This window comes from Miniopterus schreibersii (genome assembly GCF_964146895.1).
Source record: "Miniopterus schreibersii genome assembly, chromosome: 8".
Lineage (NCBI taxonomy): Eukaryota > Metazoa > Chordata > Mammalia > Chiroptera > Miniopteridae > Miniopterus > Miniopterus schreibersii.
Window position 1 is genome coordinate 1616061 of NC_138109.1, and position 21816 is coordinate 1637876.

General features: G+C 59.8%; 2 protein-coding genes across 5 annotated transcripts; one reads left to right on the forward strand and one right to left on the reverse strand.

Moving 5' to 3' along the window:
• Window positions 1–1163: 1163 nt before the first annotated feature.
• Window positions 1164–4293, forward strand: TPRG1L (tumor protein p63 regulated 1 like). Its single transcript, XM_081145634.1, has 5 exons — window positions 1164–1452; window positions 1542–1633; window positions 1717–1893; window positions 2951–3104; window positions 3771–4293. The coding sequence occupies exons 1-5, from the start codon at window positions 1270–1272 to the stop codon at window positions 3963–3965; spliced, it is 801 nt and encodes a 266-aa protein (XP_081001760.1). The 5' UTR covers window positions 1164–1269; the 3' UTR covers window positions 3966–4293.
• On the reverse strand, window positions 2711–21251 carry WRAP73 (WD repeat containing, antisense to TP73). Of its 4 annotated transcripts, XM_081145632.1 has the most exons (13): window positions 21109–21251; window positions 17511–17663; window positions 16390–16506; window positions 11929–12001; window positions 10415–10518; window positions 9650–9736; window positions 9348–9482; window positions 9186–9263; window positions 8163–8247; window positions 7090–7215; window positions 6194–6385; window positions 5860–6030; window positions 2711–3211 (listed from the first exon to the last, which is right to left on the reverse strand). In XM_081145632.1, the coding sequence occupies exons 1-12, from the start codon at window positions 21175–21177 to the stop codon at window positions 5891–5893; spliced, it is 1359 nt and encodes a 452-aa protein (XP_081001758.1). In that variant the 5' UTR covers window positions 21178–21251; the 3' UTR covers window positions 2711–3211; window positions 5860–5890. The 4 variants fall into 4 exon arrangements, with proteins under 4 accessions (XP_081001758.1, XP_081001757.1, XP_081001756.1 ...); XM_081145631.1 differs by lacking the exon at window positions 2711–3211 and having other exon boundaries at window positions 5692–6030; XM_081145630.1 differs by lacking the exon at window positions 2711–3211 and having other exon boundaries at window positions 5692–6030; window positions 9186–9482; window positions 21109–21249.
• Between the last annotated feature and the right edge of the window lie 565 nt (window positions 21252–21816).

A 21816-nucleotide genomic window follows, 5' to 3' on the forward strand; every position in this document is an offset into this window, starting at 1 on the left:
AATCAATAGACTATTCTTTTTTTTAAAAAAAAGGAAAAGGCAGGGGCCCGGCTCAGGGGACCCCACGAGAGACGGTCACAGCCATCTCCCCTTCCCCGCTGGTCAATGCTGACGTCCGGGTAGAGGGGGCTGTGGCTGCCCAGGGCCTGCGGCGTGGGAGGCACAGCCCTTGCCTGCGGCTCGGACCCTGGTGGCACCCGAGTCCGCACAAACAGGCGGGACCCGCAGCTGTGCCAGCCGCGCGGGCTCGGGCGTGTCACCAGAACCACCCAAACCTGCCCCGTCGGCTGCAGCAGGTACACGGTGCGCGCTCACACCCCCGGCTGCTGTGAGATTTAGAGAACTGTGGCCGTGGGAGGAGCCCCGCGGCGCCGCCCCCACGCGAGGAAACAGTTCCACCGACTTTCCTAACCGAGCGCGCGAGGCGCGCGCACGGCAGCAGCGACCCCGCGCGGGGCGCAGGTTATTATACGAAAGAGCAAAGAACAAAGCAGTGGCTCGGGGTGAACCGCGACGTGCCCTGGGGACCGGGGCCTGACACCCGGTGCTGCCGGACGGACGCGGTGGCGATGGGGGCGGGACAGGGGGCCGCGCAGAGGCGACAGACGTGCACAGGGGCCAGCCGCGGGCGGGTCGCGGGCGCGCAGGCGGGCGGGGCGGGGAGCGGCCCCTCGCGCAGCCACGGGGGGGCGCCCCAGACGGCGAGGGCGAGGCCCCGGCGGGGACGGCGGGCGCCCGGGCGCCCCTCGCTCCCGGGACCCCACTGGCGACTCCAGTGTCTCCCCGCCCACCCCGCCCAGAACGCAGCCCCGTCGGGCCCCGGACGCAGGACCGCGGCCGCGCGCAGGCGCCGCTCCTCGCACGGAGGCCGCGGCCGGGCCCTGGAAGGCGGGGGCCGCGGGAGGTCGGGGTCCCGGCGCCCGCTCCCAGTCCCCCCGGCAGCCGGCCTCGACCCGCCCCTCCCCGTCCGTCAACAGGAAGTTGGCGTGCGCTTCCGGCGCGCGAGGAGGCGGGAGCGATTGTGAACAGCGGCGGGCCGAGCCAATCGCGGAAGACGGCTGGCGGAGAGCCAATCGCGAGGGCGCGCGTGGGCGGAGTCCGAGGCGGGGCGGGCGAGGCGCAGCCAATCGCGGCGGCCGGCGGGGCTGGGCGGGGCTGGGTGGGGCAGGCGCGGGCCCGGGCCGGGGCCGGGGCCGGGCGGACGGGCAGACGGGCGGCGGCGACGGCGTCCTGAGCGGGCCCGGGTCCGGGCGGGCGGCGGGCGAGGCGATGCTGCAGCTGCGGGACTCGGTGGACACGAGCCCCACGGCGGTGCTGGCGGCCGGCGAGGAGGGCGCGGGCGCGGGCGCGGGCGGGGGGCGGCCGGAGACGCCGCTGCGGCAGACGCTGTGGCCGCTCCGAGTCCACGACCCCACGCGCCGCGCCCGCGTCAAGGAGTACTTCGTGTTCCGGGTGAGGCCGGGGCGGGGGCGGGGCCGGGCCGGGGGGCGGGCGCGGGGGGCCCCCGGGCGCCCAGGCTGAGCCCCCCTGTGCCCGCGCAGCCCGGCACCATCGAGCAGGCGGTGGACGAGATCCGCGTGGTGGTCCGGCCCGTGGAGGACGGCGACATCCAGGGCGTGTGGCTGCTGACCGAGTAAGCGGGGCGCGCCCGGGGGCGGGGGGGGGAGACCCCGCCGGCGGCGCCCGCGCGCCGAGGTGACCCGTCCCGTGGCGCAGGGTCGACCACTGGAACAAGGAGAAGGAGCGGCTGGTGCTGGTCACCGACCAGTCGCTGCTCATCTGCAAGTACGACTTCATCAGCCTGCAGTGCCAGCAGGTGGTGCGCGTGGCCCTGCGCGCCGTGGACACCGTCTCCTGCGGGCAGTTCCAGTTCCCGCCCATGTCGCTCAACAAGTAAGTGCTGCGCGGCCGGCCCGGTGCCCAGCGCCGGGGCCTTGGGGCCCTGCAGCCGGCGCCCCGCAAGCCAGCGCCCCCCCCACCCCCCGCGGTCTTGTGTCTGCCGCTCTGTGGAAACGCAGAAGCCTCAGCTCCAGAATCAATAGTTTCCCGGAGGAGCTGTGGCTTCTGGGCAGCTGGCGCATTAGGGGAAGTCTGGCTGGAAACCGCTCCCAGGCCTGCGGGGAAGTGGACCAGCAGCATTTGACCTCGGGCCAGGAGCCTATTGTCCAGCCTGCCCCGCCCAACTTTTAGAAGACAACAGCTGTACACCCTTTAACTTAGATGCTACGGAGGGTTAGGTACATTTGGAAACGGTTAGTGACCTACGTCCAAGAGCTGACCCTCATGCTACAGGGTTTTCCTAAAACGTGAGCAGCCTGGACGCTAGTGTAGTCCATTGAATGGAACAGTGTCCGTCAGAGTTGAGATGTGGAGATTTGGAGAGGGAGCTCGGGGAGCGGACATGAGCCAGTAATGAGGCGTCCGGGAAGAAGGACTTGACGTGTCTGAGTGTCGTTCGTTCGGGAAGCCCCTCTCTGCGGTCCCATTGCCTACTGAACGTTAGGAATTGTGTAAAGGTTAAGTTTACCTTAACCAAAACAACACAGCCAGTCTCTCGTATTTAAAAGTACCTAAAATAGTCTTCCTACTAGAGACTGCTGTTGCTCCCCGAGCCCACGGGTCCTTTTCTGTTGTGAGACATCATAGGTCTTGTCTTTCACCATGGACAAGCTTTTTTTTTTTTTTTTTTTAATATGTTTTTATTGATTTTAGAGAGGGAGAGAGGGAAATAGAAACGTCAATGAGAAAGACATGGATCGGCTGCCACCTGCACGCCCCTTAGTGAATCGAACCAGGGACCTCTTGGTTCATGGGTTGATGCTCAGCCACGGAGCCACGCAGGCCCTGCCAGACCAGCTTTTTAATCCCACGCCCTGTCACTGAGCAGGCTGCTGTGGGGGGCCGGGGCCTGCTGAGTGAAGTCCGATTCGTTTTTTTTCTAACCCCACAGGCGAGAAGGCTTGGGGATTCGGATTCAGTGGGACAAGCAGAGCCGCCCGTCCTTCATACACAGGTGGAACCCCTGGTCCACCACCGTGCCCTACACCACATTCATCGAACATCCAATGGCCGGTGCAGACGAGAAGACAGCCTCTCTGTGCCAAGTAAGACAGCCCGTGGTCGCAGCGCCGCCCAGTGGTGATGGAGGGGTCCTAGGCCTGCACTGCCCGGTACAGTGGCAGCGTGGCACTGCCAGGCACTTGGCGAGTGGCTAGTAAAACAGGAAATACACTCTTAGTTTTTAATAATCTTAGTTGACTTATGTTTAAATGGCTTCATGTGGCTAGTGGCCACTGGTCAGCATAGCTTCATAATGTGGCCCTTGTAGCCGTGATTTGGAGAAGGGCCGGGAGGGCTTTGGGGCAGGACACTGGCCCAGCCTGGGCTGGAGCCACGCAGTTTGTGTGCTCCCTGGGAGAGGAGGCCTGGGCCAGTGCTGAGGGCAGAGTCTAGCCCGGCGCAGGCCCCCCACCGGCCCACTGGGCGCCTGGCCTGCTTCCTGCCTGGCTGTGTAAGGATTGGGCAGTTCTCTGGCAAAACCTCTCAGACCTGCAGGGAGCAGGGTTCCGAGAGCACTGGCTGTCGTCCAGCACAGGTCGGCATAGGGGTGAGACCTGATGCTTCCAGAGCCCCACTGAGGTGGTAAGCCGAGGGCCACCAGGATGTGGCTGGAAAGCAGGATGGGGGGCCTGGCACAGACCCCGCGGCCTGGGAAGGGTCTTTCCTTTTGTGGTTCACTCTGATCAGTTCTGTTTTCTCTCTCTCGAAAGCTGGAAAGCTTCAAATCTCTGCTGATCCAGGCTGTCAAAAAAGCCCAAAAAGAGAGTCCTTTGCCGGGACAGGCCAACAGCGTGCTGGTCTTGGAGCAGCCTCTCCTCATCGAGACCTACGTGGGGCTGATGTCCTTCATTAACAACGAGGCGAAGTTGGGCTATTCCATGACTAGGGGCAAGATCGGCTTCTAGAGGCCGCACATGGGGAGCCTCTGGAGAGCCAGGTGGACGAGGGGCTCAGGTGGCAGGCCTTGGGCCCGCTGCCACCGCTGCCAAGGTCAGGCCGCTTCTCTCTAGGGGTCTGAGCACAATTAGAATATAGTCACATGACTTGTATACTTTAGGTGGGTATGGACATGTGGGCACGAGCTGCAGACTGATGCAGGCGGCATGCAGCTGTCACTGTGCGGGCTGCTCTTTACCTCCAGGAATTTGTTTCTGCGCTTCTCCTGGAGTCTCCCCTGGGCTTCTCCCGTCCTCCCACCACCCTTGGGCCTATTAATAAACGTCCTGTGATTGACTAGAGTGTCCCCACTGGCCCTTAGCTGTGTGGGTCGTCACCTGGAGGCACCTCACAGCAGTGCCCCTAGTCACAAATAAGTCTACATCTGGTGTCCAAGAGTGTATTTGGAAATGGAATCCGTTTTTAATGCTAAATACTGAAGCAGCAGCAGCCTAGTGAGGCCAGCAGGGGGCAGTGCCTGTCAGCTCCCACACAGACAGCTGCTCTGGTGTAAACAGGTGTCTGGTCAAAAGTGACACTTTCTCTTAAAGTTGATCTGTATTACTATCTATGGTGTCTTTCTCAGGCCTAGAAACTGCTGAAAGTCATTTGCAGAAAAGTCATTGATTTGAGAAAGTCACCTGAATAGTTCTTTGCCCCCAGTTTTGACAGCTGCTATATTCAGAGTTTGTATTGTTACAGTCAGTGGTGGTTAAACAGGAAATCGCTTCCTTTGCTTTTAAAGAAAGCACTTTAAAAACAAAGGAACCAGGTTCTCACAAAGCCGCTCCTACACAGACACAGGCTTCCTCGGGGGGCTTGTCTCACCCACGCCTGGGCCTTGCACCAGGGAGCCTGTCACCGTGGGGACCGCTGCCCGCCGCCCCTGCTTGCTGCTGCGACTGGAGTGTTTGCTGATACACCTGTTGAAAGAGTGCTGGCTCCCCAGTTTCCTCGTGTCCAGCCCCGGGGTGGCCGTATGGGGTGGACAGGACCCAGCGTAGCCACCTGTGCGCTCGGAAGGCGGCCTGTGCGCTCGCTGGCCCTGAGCCCTGCTTTCAGTCTTGTAGTAAATACACTTAGAACCACTGGGTGTTGGTCGTCTTTCGAAGTTCTTATTATAAGAAGCGCAACCACCAAGAAAGTCACCCCTCCCAGGACTGCATTTTGAAGCTTGACCGTGTCTGTCCCCGCTTTGCGAGCCTGCCACCTGCTGTCAGGTAGTGACGAGGGTTCTCGGGGATCCTCGCCTGGCCACTCTACAGGACACGACAGCCTGTGCAGTCACCTCTACCAGACAAGGACTCCTGGTTGGAACCCTAACGCACCTGTCGTGCTCCTCCCTCCCCCTGGTGGCCTGTCAGACGCACCTGAATCGGAGCTGGCGGGTGGGTTTGGGTCCACAGCGGGGTGCAGACTCCCTGCGGAATCCACTCCGCAGGTGGGGACTGGCCTTGACCAGCCCCGCTTTGTGGCACACCCTCGGTGCATGGGCTCCCTCCCCGCATTCCAGCACACGCTGTCCCCAAACCTGCAGGGACAGGATGGCAGCTCAAAGCCAAAACAGGGCGTCTGTCTCGGGGACAGGCTGCTTGGGGTTCAGTTCTTCCCCCTAACACAGTGAAGCAAAATCTTAAAGCTGACCTAGAAAACTCCTTGTGACCCAGCCCTCCAAGAAAACCAGCACCAGCCTTTCTATGAATTAGTGAATATTTAAATAACAAAAATTACAGTTTTATACCATACATATTTACAAGAACGTCTTGCTATAGAAAAGGAATAGCAAATTGTCTCACGTGGACCACCGTGGTTGGAGCTGCCCCGGAGAAGCTCCTTTCCCACGGCCGGCACGCCTGCACCTGCCTCCACTTCCCGTGGCCGCCCGTGCGCAGTCCTATGTGTGGCTGCCCAGCTTCCCACGGGCGGTGTCCCCATCCTCCGTCTCCAGGAAGCACAGGCAGAAGTGGTCCTTGCCGAGGAGGGCCAGCGAGTCCCCACGTAAATGCCAGCAGAGAGAGAGCACCTGGAAGTCACCTGGGGAGGGCGGGCGGCAGGAGGGTTAGGGTGGGAGGCCAGGGTCCCAGCGTGAGCACAGCCCAGGTCCTGTGGGTGCAGGGACAGGGCGGGGTGACCCAGCTAGAGCCCCAAACCGCCTCCACTCGCGGGCCTCTCCCCGCCCACCGAGGCCCAGGCTCACCTTCCCCAGGCACCTGCACGGACACGCAGCCCGCCGGCGACCACAGGTACACCTTGCTGCCTCCTGAGCAGATGGCCAGCCGGGGCTGCTGTGGGTCCCACTGGAAGGAGCGCACGGGGAACAGCTGCTCGAGCACCACGAACAGCCGCAGCTTCTGTATGTCCCAGACCCACACAGCGTTCGGGACGTTGTCTGAGGACAGGGGACAGGCCACAGCCGTCACCCCGAGCTCCTGCCTCAGCCCTGCCAGGCTCTGACACACCTTACGGCAACACGAACTCGTGGCGGTGGCAGTGGACGCGGGGCCCTGGGCCGACTCGTGCTCCCAAGTCTGCACCGGGGCCCATAGTCACTCCCTCAGGCTTACTGGCCACATGGGCATGTTTGTTTGTTTTTTAAAACTTTTAAAAATGTAAAAACCTTTTGTTGTTAATTCTCACCTGAGGATGTTTTTCCCTTGCTTTTCAGAGAAAGTGGAAGGGGGGGGGGGGCAAGAGAGAAGCACCAATGTGAGAGACACATCGACTAGCTGCCTCCTGCAGCTCAGGGACCTGCCCTCGACAGGGATTGAACCTGTGACCCTTAGGCCTGTGGGCCGATGTTCTAACCACTGAGCACACTGGTCAGGCCTGACAATCCTCACATAGAGAGGCCACGGCTGTAGCAGGGCCTGGACCCGTCCTTCACCAGGAGGGCGGAATGAGTGGAGAGGAAGCGGGCACTGGGCAGAGTGGCCCAAAAGCCGGCTCCCCGGAAGCTTCTGTAGAGGAACGTGGGCCGTTTCAGCAGAAAGGGGGGCAGGGAGCCTGTCGGCTGATGTTCTTTTCAAACTGTCAGTGTCCTGGGCACCAAAGGGAACGCTGCGTGGACAGGACACAGCGTGTCCGCACACTCACCGTTCCTCGTGGCCAGGAAGTAGCTGTCGGGGCTGAAGGCCAGCGCACCTATGCCGATCTTCGGGTTTGCTCTGTCGGCAGCGGGTTTCAGAGTCTGCAGGGTCGCTGGCACCGCGGCGATCTCATCTGGAACACACATTGCATCTCAGCACAGCCGCACACACCTGAGACACTGTGTGGCCTGCGGTCCTGACCCTGATGGGGGCAGAGCCTCTGACCGACCCCGTCTGCTAGGTCCAGGTGCAGGAAGAGGTTACGTGACCTTGAAAGCATCAGGGACATAGGGGCCTGGCGGGGAGCTGGCTGTGGTGTCAGGAGGCCACCGGGGAAGCACCTCTGCCCCCCATCTCCGCAGCTGCAACGCCTCGGTGTTTCCTGTCATGGTCCCACCCCCAGCATCTGTTTACAGCAGGCTGCTTCTCGCCCTAACATTCGGGCCTGGACCATTCAGACGCAGAAAAAGCGTGTTAGAGAACTTTTAGGGAAGTGACTGTACTCTGCTATTTTTCATGTCAATACAGGTTCACCCACTGTGACAAATGCCCCCTGCGAGGTAGCCGTGCATGTGGGGGCAGGAGAATCTGTGCCACCCTGTTTTGATGTAAACCGAAAGCTTTCTGAAAAGGCTGCCCAGAGAGAAACAGCATCAGGAAACCAGAAGAGGCCGCAGACATCATGGCCCGATGTGTGAACTCACTGCCTCCGGCCGCCCCGTCCCCTCCCTAACCCCCCATGGGCGCTCACTGCTGGGGCTGTGCCCATGCTCTGGGCCTCCACTTAAAGCGTGTCTGACCCCACGTCACAGGTGAGACCCACGCACGAGGGGCTGGCCAGCCCTGCACTGCTGTTGCCTGCCGACTGTCTGGCTCACCCGAGGGGATTGTTCTTAAACTAAGCCCTCAGAGTGCCAGCTGTCAAGTTTGGATTTCCAGAGCTGACAACAAACGCCATGCCCAGGTGCCGACGGGGTCCCTGTGGCGACGCTGGCATGAGGTGTCCTGGGAAAGGAGAGAGGACCTCTGAAACGTGCGCGGACAGAGGCTTCTTTTTCACAGAACAGGAAAGGGGCTCACACTTGCTCTCGGCAGCCCTGGGTGGCGGGCAGGTGGGGCGGCCCAGCAACCCCCTTGGGCTCTTCTCGGCTTCCTTATACACCACCTGGAAGACAGGGGGGCAGGCGTTGCCACTGCCGGCACGGGACACGGGGACACGGGACATCACTCCCTCGTGGGTTCTCAGGGTGGGCTCCCCGCAAGCCCACTAAGAACGGAGGTGGTGATGGTGGCCGCTGCATGTTCAGTCGGCCGGTGAGCAAACAGGCACCTCAGTGGGGAGAGAGGCTCAGGGAACGAGGGGAACCTGGGACCTGAAACTGACAGGCCAAGGGCCGCACCCAGGCTCACGTCCCTGGGGCCTGTAGGTGCCTCAAGGTGCCACCACAGCCCCTGCTCCCTCCTCCCTCTCCACTGAACTGCCTGGGCTCCCGGGCCACCCGGCCTCACACTGTCCCTGCAGCCCCACGGGCTCATTTCCTGCTCACCACAGCTGCCCTGTCTCTCTCAGGTCTCCCATCGGTGGGCAAACGCCCAAGGCCAGGGCTTCTATCTGTGTCCCCAGCCGTCCCCCCAGCACGTGCTGAATGAGCAGACGCACACCCTCACCTCAGGACCTTTGCACCTCCTGTCCCCGCTGCCTGACACGCTCCCCCCACTGCACAGTCCTCCGGTGTCTGCCCTGTCCGTCCCCGGCAGGCAGCACCCTGCCCGCCCTGCGGAGATACCAGCTCCCCCAGCCCTTGCTCCGCAGGGCAGGGCGCTGTCTGCAGACTGCTCAGCGCTGGGGGGCAGGAGGCCCAGGACTGTGCAGGAGCAGATCTGAGACGAGCCGTCCGGGGTGGCGACAGGGCAAGGACACCGCTTGGTGTCCAGTGGGAATGCAGGCAGGAGCAGCAGGGCACTGGCCGCACGTACGCTGGGAGGCCCTCCGCTCACTCTGGCCTCAGTGACGGAAGCGCCTGCCTCACCACCCACGGCGTCAGGTGAGAAGCGCTCGCCCCCCCTCCCCGGTGCTGCTCACACAGACGGGCGCCCACGTACCACTCTGGGGTCGCCGACGGCTGCAGGGTGCCCGAACTCCGTGAGCATCTTCCAGGTCACGTGATTGAGGATGCGCACCTGGGGGAGGACTGCGCATGAGACACACCGCGTGGGGACGCCTGCCCTGTCCTGGGGTTGACCGCACCGGGTGCCCTTTCCCACCTTCCCGTCGTAGCTCCCGACGGCCAGGAACTGACTGCTGGGGCTCCAGGCCACCGACTTGATGCCCAGGGACCACTCGTAAGCACAGTACGCGGCCAGCAGCCGGCCATCCAGGGAGTAGAGCAGGACCTTATACTGCAGGCGAGACGGGCGGCCGCTGGTGAATGCGGCCTGGCAGACAGCTGCGGCGGGGGAAGCCTGCGGGCACCGCCCTCCGTGTCTCGGGGACGGGGCGATCGGTGGTGATGGCGCCGAAGCACCGAGAAGGCGGCGGGCGAGCACGGGAGGAGCGCCTCGCGTACCTCCAGACAGGTGTCCCACGCGGCCAGCACGCAGCCGTTGGGCGCCCACTCGATGCCGGCGAGGTCCTGCGTGTCCGTGTCAAAGTGCTGCCGCGGAAGAGGGAGAGCCGGTTAGGTCGGAAGTTCTGTCCGGCACAGACGCACGGTTACTGCGTAGTTGATGTTTTTAACTCGTCCAGACACAACTTCCTTTTCCAGAAATGGGCAGGAAAGGCCACGGTGCCCTTCCTGGCCGATACGCACCGCAGTGCCGGGGGTGCCAGGGCCGGCCGGGGGCGCTGCCTGCCTGTGGTGGGGCTCCTGCCCGCCCACCGCTGCCCTGGACTCTCCTCCCCTGGGCACAGCCGTGAGGCCTCCCTGTGCCCTGACATCGCTCCCGGGGTCTCCCTGCCGCGGCCCTGCCTGCAGCGTGAGCACCTGCGAGCAGGGCTCAGAGCCCCGGGTCCTCAGCCCCCGGAGGAGCCTCACCACGTGGAAGCTCCGTGTCAGAGTCAAGTCCACGGCTCTTCCTGGCAAAGCCGCACGTGCCATCAAACTAACGCAGAACAAAAGGGCCCCGTGTGCTGGCCCATTAACCCTGAACACACCCAGGCCCCACCATCCCCACCACGTCCCGCAGACGCTTCGCCAGCGGGTGTCACCCAGGGTCACCGGTGGCTCGCCGCCCTCAGAGACCCGAGGTCACGTTTCCCACACGACCCCGAAGGACAGGCCGGCTCCCTGACCGCTGGGCGCAGGACAGTCCCCGGCGGGGGTGCGGCTCACCCGCAGCAGCTGCCAGTTGCTGCAGACGAAGATGCTGACGTAGTCCTTGCAGTCCCGCCGCTCGGCCACGGCCAGGTAGCGGCCATCCCGTGAGAAGGCGATTCCTGCGGGGAAGAGGAGGGCCTGGAGCCGGGGAGCCGAACCGGAGACAGGCCGGGGCTGTTTCCAAGGAAGAAGGTGGGCAGCCCAGGCGGGCACAGCGGCCCGGGGGAGAGGGCGGCGGCCCGGCGTCACCCCGGCAGCGTGGCCGAGCTCCCACGGGCCCACAGCCGCCGGAACCTGCGAGACGCAGTGACCTGCCCGATGACCCACACGTCACCGCAAGGCGCAGCCCCCGTCGGCTGTCCCGTTTTTAGAGGACAAATCACCGGGCGCTGGGCTAGCTGGAAGCCAGCCGGTTGCTACATTTCTATTTTTACGTCTCAATCTAACTATTTGGAAGGAGAGGACTTAGGATAAGAGCCTGGAGATGTTACACTGTATTTCCCAGGTCTCAGCTGGCAGAGCCCAGGGGCACCCCCCCCGCGCGGGAAGGACACCTGAGGTCCCCACACGGAAACGCCCCCGCCGCCCGGAGAGACCCGCCCTCGAACCCCAGGAGCAGACGACAAATGCACACAGCCCCTCAGCCAGACGCAGGCTCGACGCTGCTGACGGCAGCAGAGGAAAAGCGAAGCCGTTGAAGCCACGTGACGCTTCCGTTTCCTAAACCAAGACACTTGATGCAGTGTCATGACGAGCCCTCGGTGGTCCAGCAGCACCCCGGGGACCAGCTGCGTCGGAGCTGCCCATCCCCCCGACGGCTCAGAGGACACCTGCCACTTGCCCCCCTCTGGGATGTCCAGACGGGACAGGCCACCACCTCCCTCGACAGAGATCAGATCAGTCAACAGGAGATGGGGAGATTTCAGGTTCAGCATTCGAGGCGTGAGGGGGGCCCCCTGACAGACAGGAGCTGGCGGGGCCTGAACTCAGCCCTGTGACGGAAAGGGAATCACACGTCAACCCCGTCCCTCATGTCCCTCTCCAATCCCTGTGGCCTGTTTTAAAGGGGGTCTCGTCTTCCAGAGACACGTGGGAATATTTACAGAGGGGCACTAGGAGGTCGGGGACATGCTTTAAAATAATCCAGGGGAGATAAAATAATACAGGGGTTCAGGGGAGATAAAATAATACAGGGGTTCAGGGGAGATAAAATAATCCTGGGGCTCGGGGGAGATAAAATAATCTGAGGGTTCAGGGGAGATAAAATAATCCAGGGGGGAGATAAAATAATCCGGGGGTTCAGGGGAGATGAAATAATCCGGGGGTTTGAGGGAGATATAAAGTAATCTGGGGGGGTCGAGGAAGGAGATAAAATAACCCGGGGTTCAGGGGCACAGAGGAGGAAGACGCCGTGAGCTGACGCACGGCTGCTGAGGCCCCTGCGGCCGCGCCTGAAATCCCCCCGATAGAAGATCAAAGAGCCTGAACCGAGCACCAGGGGCCGGGCTCGAGTTCTCTGCGGGGCTCACCCTGCTGGCAGGCCTTCGGGTACTTGATGTAAGAGACGGATTTCGTGCACAAGGACCAGACGGTGATCCGCAGCTGTGGGGAGAAGGGGAGAGAGGCGACGGGCACGGTTACACTTTCCAAGGGGAAGCGGACAGAGCCCAGCCCAGCCGCAGAGGAAACGGGGTCGCCGGTGCCAGGGGCTCTCCCTCGAGGGCACCGGGCTCACCCCTCACTGTCCTCACGGTCGGCTCAGCGCCCTCCGTGTTGCTGTCACTTTGTAACAATATCATTTGAGTGACACAAAGTTAAATCAATACACAGAGTTACAATGTAGATGCCGTTTAGCTCAGTTTCTGAGCGATCGGCTGGCACACAGTGACAGACGGACGTGGTCCCTGTTCTGAGGAACATCGTCAGCCGGGAGCACGTGGGGCACTGTCTCCTCTCGCTGTGGAGCCTGCCTGGCTCCGTGCCCCTGGGAGGCCGTGAGCGGTGGCCCCACCCAAGGCAAGAGGTGCACCCCGAAACCACTGAGGGATGCCGACCGCCACTCCCTCCAAGGATCTCGGGAGGCACCGCTGTGGGCACACGTCCGTCTTCCCGCCCCCTCCCCGCCGCAGGCAGGTCAAGGGGACGGAGCAAGCCTGTCGGTGGGGTGGACCCCGTGCTTAGGAAGACGCACCTGAAGTGGGGGCGTGAGTCGTGGCCTTTAACTATTGCCCTTTAACTCAAAACGCCTGCTACTTCCACACTGAGATTAAGGGCCTCCTAGCCCCTCTCCCCCAGTCTCCCCGTGGAGCCTGAACGCACACGATCACCCTTGACCTGAACTTCTGTTTCTGGAAACTCTCTCCGTGCCCTTCCGCCTGGTGAGAGCTGAGACGCCCACAGCTGCCCCGCAGGACGCCCCGGACAGCACCGTGGTGAACAGTGACGTCTGTGTCACAGGCCTGCAGTGAGCGAGGAATGGGCCCAAGAGCCGCTTTTGGTCAGATGAGTGTAGCTAAGAAAACGCAGGACCTCCTAAAAAGTGACGTGCAGGGCACTGCGGCGCCCTGGTTCCCGTGTGGGAGGCGGGAGGAGCTGATTCCATCTTCCTTCTTGGAAGGGTCCCTGGTGTCCTCACTGCCTCTGCGGGCTCACCTGGCACCAGGAGGGAAGGTCTGGAAACACTGCTGCCGAGAGCAGACCCACCAGGAGCGGGGCTCACGGAGGCTGCCAGGTGCAGCTGAGGCGAGGGGACAGGTCGGGCACTAAGGATCCACCTGTGACACCCAGGCCCAGCGCCACCTGGAAGCTGACCCCCTCCTGCACCCCAGGGCGGGCAGAATGCCTAGAAAACTCACTTCCCGAGACACGGGGCTCTCAGCAGCGGGACTCGGGCGTTGCCACAGAGCACCCCTGACTGAGCTGGCACACACACTGCCAGCCTGATTTCTACCCTCCCACCCCCATCAAAAAAGTTTAAAAAGACGACTGTAACTTTAACAAATCTAACGTGAAAGAGGCATAAGTTCTATGAACTCCGGCAACACAAGAGGAGAAGCAGTTCCCACAAAGGCGGGCTCGCTACACACCAGATACGACTGGGACGTAGCGGGGCTCCCACCGCACTCGCCGCAGGGCCTCGGGGCCCTCCCACAGCCCTGACTCAAAGGGGGACAGGATGCAAAACAGGCTGCGCTGCTCACGGAGCGTGAAGGTGGCCACAGCCTCCCGGCCCCGATTCCGACCCGGCCCAGGGACTGCACCACAGGCTCCTGGGCCCGCGCACTTTTGAGCATCTCCACATTTTATTGAGAGACAACTTCAGCTTTTAAAAAAGTTAATTTCCTCACCCCTTTTTCCATAATACTCTCAAGTTTTCTGCCGTAAAAAGTTTGTCTCGATTACCTCATTGTGGCTGCTGGAAAATGGGAAAACTCCAGGACTTAAGCAAAATACTCAAAGTGACGTTTCCCACTTTAAGGCAGTGTCTGGAAAGCTGATGCCAACACGGCCCCGAGAGCAGCTGGGGCCCCTCAGTGGGAAACGTGATTCTCGATTCTCCGTTTTGCTGCAAGTGGACACGCTGAGGTCAGATGCTGAGCGGGCTTTCCACAGGCAGACAGCCCCGAGCTTTATAAGACACGTGCAAGATCTACGCCTGAAAACATGGTTTCGGAAGAAGGCGGAGACTGCAGCGGGAAGGGACCCACGCTTGTGGGCCCGAGACTCAGTACTGCCCAGACTGCAGTCCCCCAAAGTGGTCTCTGGGTCAGTGCGACCTCAGCCGGGAACCCTGGCGGTGTTTTCACAGAGACTGACAAATTCCTTCTCAGACAGACATGGAAACACAAAGGACCTGGCACGGCCGAAACGACTCAGAAAAGACGAAACTGGGACACTCCCACCGGCTCCGGATTCCAGACTTACGACAGAGCCGAGTGGTCAGGAGAGCGTGGTGCTGGCACAGAGACAGACAGACAGACGGAGGGACAAGACAGGATCCAACACAGACCCGCACAGCCAGGCGCGGGGCGGGGATGGATATGATCCCACGCCGGCCTCACAGCGACGCTAAGGAGCCAGACCACGACTCGCAGGAGAACACAGGCTGGCCGGGGGTTTCTTTAGACACAAACTACACAAACCATAAAAAAAACCCACCGCTGTAACCGTGTGATCCTGAGGCACACGTGTAAGCTGTGTGTGCGTGTGCGCACATGTGTAAACAAGGCAGGAAAGCTCTCCTCGTGACCAGCAGAGAAATGAAAACTAAACCCAATGCAGCCCCACCGCGGCTGCCCTGGGCTGGCGATCGCTCCGAACCACCCCAACGCCAGGCAAAGCCCCAGGTCACATCCGGAGAGGACGCCCCCCGCGGGTTGTAGGAGACACAGTGTATCCTCAGCACCCTGGGCGCTGACACGAAATGCGGCCGCACGCAGGCCCTGGGGACACTGGCTGCAGGAGGGGCCGAGGCCTGGGGCCTGGGCTTCCTGTTCCCCGCCGACTGCGCCCACGCGCTTCCTGTCTTGGCTCACTGAGCCTTGTCCAACGACCACAACATTTCTCCCTCACGTTGTCCCCGGGCACAGTTCCCCTCACGCTGCCCTGTAGGAGGCAGAGGCCCACGCCGCGTGCCAGCTCGAGGCGGGACTGTGGCCCGCGAATCCTGGGTACCGGGACTGTTCCACGGGGCTCCAGGGAAAGCTCCAGGCGTCTCTGAGAACCCGCGTCGGGAGCACCTTTAACACGTCGGCGTGGCCGGGGCAGAGGCCAGGAGCCCTTCGCTTGCTGCCTCAGCCTCCGACCGCCCGGATCAGTGGCACTGCCGTCACTAACCTAGTTAGTAATAACTGGAGAGGAGCGAAGGGAAGGCCCAATACCATAGGAATGTCACCTGGGCAGCTTTCCAGGAAACGGGACCTGGCTGCAACGAGGAACAGAAACTCTGGACACTGGCTTTGCTTCCAGCTCTACTGAAGCCCCAGATACACCTCTAGGACTAGAATGGGACTTTGGAAACCAGGCATATAATTCCACACAAATAAAAACCACTCATCCTCCTGTGAGAGTCTCAGAAAATTCTTTTTCTTGAGATATCATAAGGGCCCCATCCCCAGTGCCCAGTAGGGAAGGGGACGCCCCAATTTCACCGACAACACATCAGCAGGCACTAGATTTCAGGAGTCTGAAAAATGAAACAAAATACAAGAAGCCACACAGCTGCCTGAGGCGGTTCACCCAGCTGACCCCTCCCAGCTGGACAGAGAACTTACCCCAGGGGGTGCCCCCTGAAAAGCCGAGTGACCCCGAGGTCACTCTGGGAATTAATGTGGCCCCACCCACGTGCGAGCCTGTGCCCAGCAGAGCCTAGAGTCAGGGGCGTCCACGCAGCCAGCAGCCCGAGACAGCCAACGGCAATCTGGGTTTAGGGCCCAATGCCGGGGGCCCGAGTGCCGCCTCGAAATAGCACAGGAGCTTCGCGCATGTTTCCGTGTTTCAAAAACATGCTGCAGACACCAAGCACCTCGCACACGCCGGTCCCTCACTTGGTACGTTGTGAGAGGGACGCACCGCCCGAGCTCCGAGGGTTTGCTGTGGGACCTCGCACATCCGCCCCCCGCTCAGAGCCCCGGCCGGGCCCCGCAGAGCAGAGAAGGTGTTGGAGGGACAAACCAACAACCCGCTTACAGACACCCCAGGCCAGACGCCCACGGAAGACGTGAGTCAGTTCACACTAAAGCACCTCTAGGGCTAACTTACAGGAGCCATTTAAATCCTTAAAATGTAATTTAAGGTTTATTTTAAAAAATCTGTCCATTTCTCTTTAAAACCGATAGAAAGATGACATAACACCACTCAGGGGCTCTGGCAACCTGAATGTAAATAAGTCCCTCTCCGCAGGTCGCCCGCGCTCAGGCGCCCAGCCCGCCTCCGGGGTCAGGGGCAGGAGTCGCGTCCTTGTGCAGGGGGCGGGGGCAGGGGCCACTCACGTGGAACTCGGTGGTGTTGAGGATGTGGCGCCCATCGGGGCTCCAGCAGGAAGCCACCAGCCCCGCGGAGCCCTCGTCGATCCTGCAGTGCCACTCGGGCTGCTCCAGCGACCACACCTGGGCTCACGAGAGAGACACACAGGCCCAGGTGAGCCAGGGCAGCAACACGGCTTAAAACAACGGCAGAGTCAAACAGGACAGTGTTACCCATCTCTCACTACGCTGGGCAGTGCCAGGCCGCACCCCAAGTCACCACGCTTCTCGGGGGTTCATTTTGCTGTGGTTTTAAAGGTGTCTTCCTTCACCTCCCTAAGCCTCACCTAGTTAGGCCCTGAGACGGAACACCGTGCCTTAGAGCTTCCCAAATGCACCGTGTCCAGGACGCCGGGCTTGGTCTGCAAGCCCTTCCTGTCGCTGAATTACATTTGGTGACAGATGCAGAACAGTTAAGTGTTTTCTCATTCTGAAAGTACTCGAACTACAGAACTACTACAATTTTCAAACCCCAGCTGGCTTTGAGGGTCACTGCCCTAAACTTTCCAAACCAGAAGGGTAGGGAACAGTCATCCCGTCCGACTCACTCCTGGGGATGGCCTCTGGGCCGGCACCCCCCACCCCTCAGCGTACCTGCACCAGCCCCTCAGCCCCCAGGCATACCTGCACTAGCCCCCCCCCACATACCTGCACCAGCCCCCCCGCATACCTGCACCAGCCCCCCCGCATACCTGCACCAGCCCTCCCGCATATCTGCACCAGCCCCCCCGCATACCTGCACCAGCCCTCCCGCATACCTGCACCAGCCCCCCTGCATACCTGCACCAGCCCCCCTGCATACCTGCACCAGCCCCCCCCACATATCTGCACCAGCCCCCCCCGCATACCTTCACCCCCCCCAGGCATACCTGCACCAGCCCCCCCACATACCTGCACCAGCCCCCCCATACCTGCACCAGCCCCCCCGCATACCTGCACCAGCCCCCCCACATACCTGCACCAGCCCCCCCGCATACCTGCACCAGCCCTCCCACATATCTGCACCAGCCCCCCCGCATACCTGCACCAGCCCTCCCACATATCTGCACCAGCCCCCCCCAGCATACCTGCACCCCCCCCAGGCGTACCTGCACCAGCCCCCGCTTGTACATGGCGCACAGGATGAAGAGGGAGTCAGCCGACCACTCGACGTGCTGGATCTGGTCCAGGCACGTGTACAGGTGGAGGACCTGAAGGCTGCGCACCTCCCGGACCACCAGGCGGTACTGGACGCAGGAGGCCTAAAGAAACAGAGAAAAGCAGCCCTGAGGAGCCCAAGAGGAGCTTTGGGAAGAGGCTCGCCCTGCGCCAGGAATCCCGCTTCCTCCTCTCCAGTCTGACCTGGCTTCTATCCAGATGGTTCCATGTCCACCGTCAATTACGCAGCCCATTCGGAAAATGGGTTAATAAAGAGACAGTTGAAAAATGCAAACCAGGGGCTGAAACTGTTATACTTCAGCATAAAGTACTATTTTAAAACTCTCCACTTAAGTAATTTTCTGCTCCGTCCTTACTGACAGGACAAAGCTGAATGTAAGCAGGACAAGCTCCGGGAGAATCGGCTGTGAGCTGAATCCTCTCCTCTTTGTCACCGGCACACAGTCTGCAGGGCGCAGGGTCACAGGGTCACAGGGTCACGGCCTCACGGCTGTTGGCGAGTGACCACAGAAACGATAGCTCCCTTTTGTACAAGCCCAACTCTTGAGCCAAACCAACAGAAAGTCAATGCATGTGTTTCAAATCCTGCAAATGTAAGGACGCATCATAAGTGCTCGTTTGCCTTCTGTGAGATAAAAGAAAATATATATGGCCTCTGCCCCAGGTCCTAGCACAGTGCTCCTGAGACCCTTGTAACCTCCTGGGTGACGGGGCATCTTTTGTTCTAACGAGGGGACTCTGGGTGGCTCCTGGATGGGGGCCGGTCACCAGAAAGACCAGGTCACTAGAAGTCTGGAACTTCAGCATCCCTCATTCCCTTGGGAAGGGAAAAGGGCTGAAAGTGGAGTGAATGATGGATGGTGCCAATGTGAGAAACCATAAAAAACCCAGGAATACAGGGTTCAGAGAGCCTCCAGGTGGGGGACACATCCACACAGGGAGGGTGACCACCCCAACTTCGGGGGGACAGAAGTTCCTGCACTCGGGACGCTCCCGACCCCACCCTACGTCTTTCTTCATCTGGCTGTTCATCCAGATGAAGGACGGATCCTTCATCACATCCGTTAATAAACTGGTGACACAAGTTAGCGGTTCCGAGTCCTACGAGCTGCTTTAGCGAATTACATCGAACCAGAGGAAGGGGTCATGGGAACCTCCCATGTGTAGCAGAGTCGGACTTGCAACTGGCATCTGACTGGGGGCAGTCGTGTGGGACTGAGCCCTTCACCTGTGGGATCGGATGCTCTCCAGGTAGACAGTGTCAGAACTGAGTGAAGAGGTAGGACAGCCGGCTGGTGCCACAGAACTGCTTGGTCGGGGGGGGGACCCCCACACATTTGGTGACCAGAAGTGCTGTGGGTAGTCGTGTGACGGCAAGGAGGTGGGGGCATACGAGGTTTTTCTTACACACCTTGACTTATTTCCAGTACTGACTATAAAAATGCTTGTGTCGATACTGTTTTCTGAAAGATACAGTTTCTCTATGTCCATGTTAGTATCCGTATCCAAGCAAGTAACTTCGGTCTGAGAATACTCCTCTGCTGACTGTAGATTACACGGCAGTGTAGAAGTCAAGAGCCCGTTTCTGAACGTTAATTACTTCATTTTTGTACTTACCAACGTCAAACTAGGTAATGGGTTTGCGTTTTATGAACTTCCATTAAGAAAAAAAGCCACCTGAGTTTTCCATAAAAGAGGGAGCGAGGGAAGGAGGGCTGTTGCCGTTTAGAGCAAATACGTATCAGGATGTTTATTTTTTCACATTGTAGCTTTGAATACTGTGTCAGTTACAATGAATTGCCTATGAGATGGAACATTTGTACCAACTCTTGGGAAAAAAGTATCAAATCTGTTGCAAGATATTAAAAATGGCAACATGGACCTATCTTCTCCAGTATTTAAGACAGAGGGTTGGATTTTTTTGGTTTGTTTGTTTGTTTGTTTGAAGACTTTTTGTTGATTTTTAGAGAGAGAGGAAGGAAGAGGGAGAGAGAGAAACATGGATGGGAGATCGGAATATCAATCACCTGCAGCCTGCACGCCCCTTACCAGGGATCAGGCCTTAACCAGAGCATGTGCCGACTGGGAATCGAACCAGCAACCTTTAGGTGCACGGGAAGATGCCCAACCAACTGAGCCACACTGGCCAGGGCTAACATAAGAGTTTTGAAAAACAGGATTCCACTAACATGACCATCAAGTTGATCAACAGAGTGTAAAAATCAAAGAAATAGCAAAAGTAAGCAGAAATGTAATTTTCGTCTTTTATCACTTGCTGGAATTTTCATAAATGGTTTTTCAAAAACTAATCTATGGGAGGGGGTCACTTTGAAAAATGTACTGAGGTTTTTGGAGTGCCATCTAAGCTAAAGAACGTTTTACATTTTGTAGCTGAATGCTATTTCATATGGCTTTGAATAATACCTCCATAAAGAAGGCAATCATGTCATGTTTTCAAAGACCTAGACAAGAATAAAAGGAATGTTGGTAACGGCTCAAACGGAAACAGAACCATGAAGTGTTAGTCAACAGAGGATAAATGAAACTAAGAACACTTTGTATAAGGTGTGATTCTTTTTTTCTTAATGGTTTTCCAGTGACAATTACCTCCCACCCACCACCCGACCCCCACCCCACAATTCTGAGGACATACACTGGTCTCGTTAGTATATTTTTCGAAACATAGGTTTCGTGTACGGGACAGCTCTGTGACCTCGGCACCATTCTGCTACCCCTGGAATGAAAAGCTTGAACCCCAGCGGCGCAGACAACTATCCTTATCTGGACACAGATGCCAGTTGGTTAAATCATGTATTTGGCATGTGGTAGAGCCAGGAAAGAGGGCTGGAAAAGACATCAAAAACTGGCTGCCCCACTGCCCCCTTACAGCCGACAAAATTGTGTATTTGCCTTTTTGTGGCAAAACAACAACAACGAGCTGCTGTCTCCTGTGTCCTCCAATGTGTAAAGAAAGCACTGCTTTTATCTGCCTTCGACGGGTGGATGCCCAGATGCCGTGCCCAGGTCACCTGTCTGCTGCCCCTGCCCAGGTACCCCGTCTGGGGCACCTGCCCAGGTGCTGTGCCCAGGTCACCTGTCTGCGGCACCTGCCCAGGTACTGTGCCCAGGTACCCCATCTGCTGCACCTGCCCAGGTGCTGTGCCCAAGTCACCTGTCTGCTGCACCTGCCCAGGTGCTGTGCCCAGGTCACCTGTCTGCGGCACCTGCCCAGGTGCTGTGCCCAGGTCACCTGTCTGCTGCCCCTGCCCAGGTACCCCGTCTGCTGCACCTGCCCAGGTGCTGTGCCCAGGTCACCAGTCTGCGGCACCTGCCCAGGTGCTGTGCCCAGGTCACCTGTCTGCTGCCCCTGCCCAGGTGCTGTGCCCAGGTCACCTGTTCCGGCCCCCGGCCCGCGCCCCGCCCCCGCGGGCCCCCAGCTGCCTCCACCCCGGCCCCGCGGCCGCCCCCGCCCCCCTCTCCGGGCCCCCGCGGGGCGCGCGCCCTCGCCCAGGCCCCGCGGCCGCTCACCAGGTACTTGCCGTCCGGGGAGAACTTGCAGAGCTGGCCCGAGAGCTTGAACACCTCGGAGAAGTTCATAGCGGCCCCTCCGCAGCGCCGGCCCGCCGCGGAGCCCGTGGCATCAGCCGCAACCGCCGTCCCGCGCCCGGAAGTGACGCAGGGCGGGAAGCGCGCCGCAGCCTATCAGGGCCCGGGCGCCCCGCGTGGCATTGTGGGGCTTGTAGTTCGCTCTCGAGGCGCCGCCACGCTTCTTGCGATCCGGGATTTTCGCCGGGCCTCCCTCCAGCCAGGGTTGCCAAATACACTGCAGGACCCGCACTTACATTTGAATTCCAGATAAATAACGAATCCTTTTTAGTATAAGTATGTTCCCGAACACTGCCTGGGACATACTTCTACTAAAATATTACCCGTTTATCTGAAATTTAAATTTAACTGGGAGTTCTATGTGCTGCGTATTTATATTTAGGTATTTATACTTATGCGTAAATACGTTTATGCGTAAATATACTTACATACAAACATGTAAATATATAATAGCGTATGTACACATATTTTGTACATGGTGTATAAACATTCGATTGTCTTTGTAGTTTTGTTTGTTTGTTTTGCGAAATCGGCTACCGGTCTGCAGCGAGTTCCCCACTCGCTCTCGGGGGCTGCTCGGATCCGGGGTGAACGAATCTGACGTTTACTCTGCCGGGGGAGCGCGCGGAC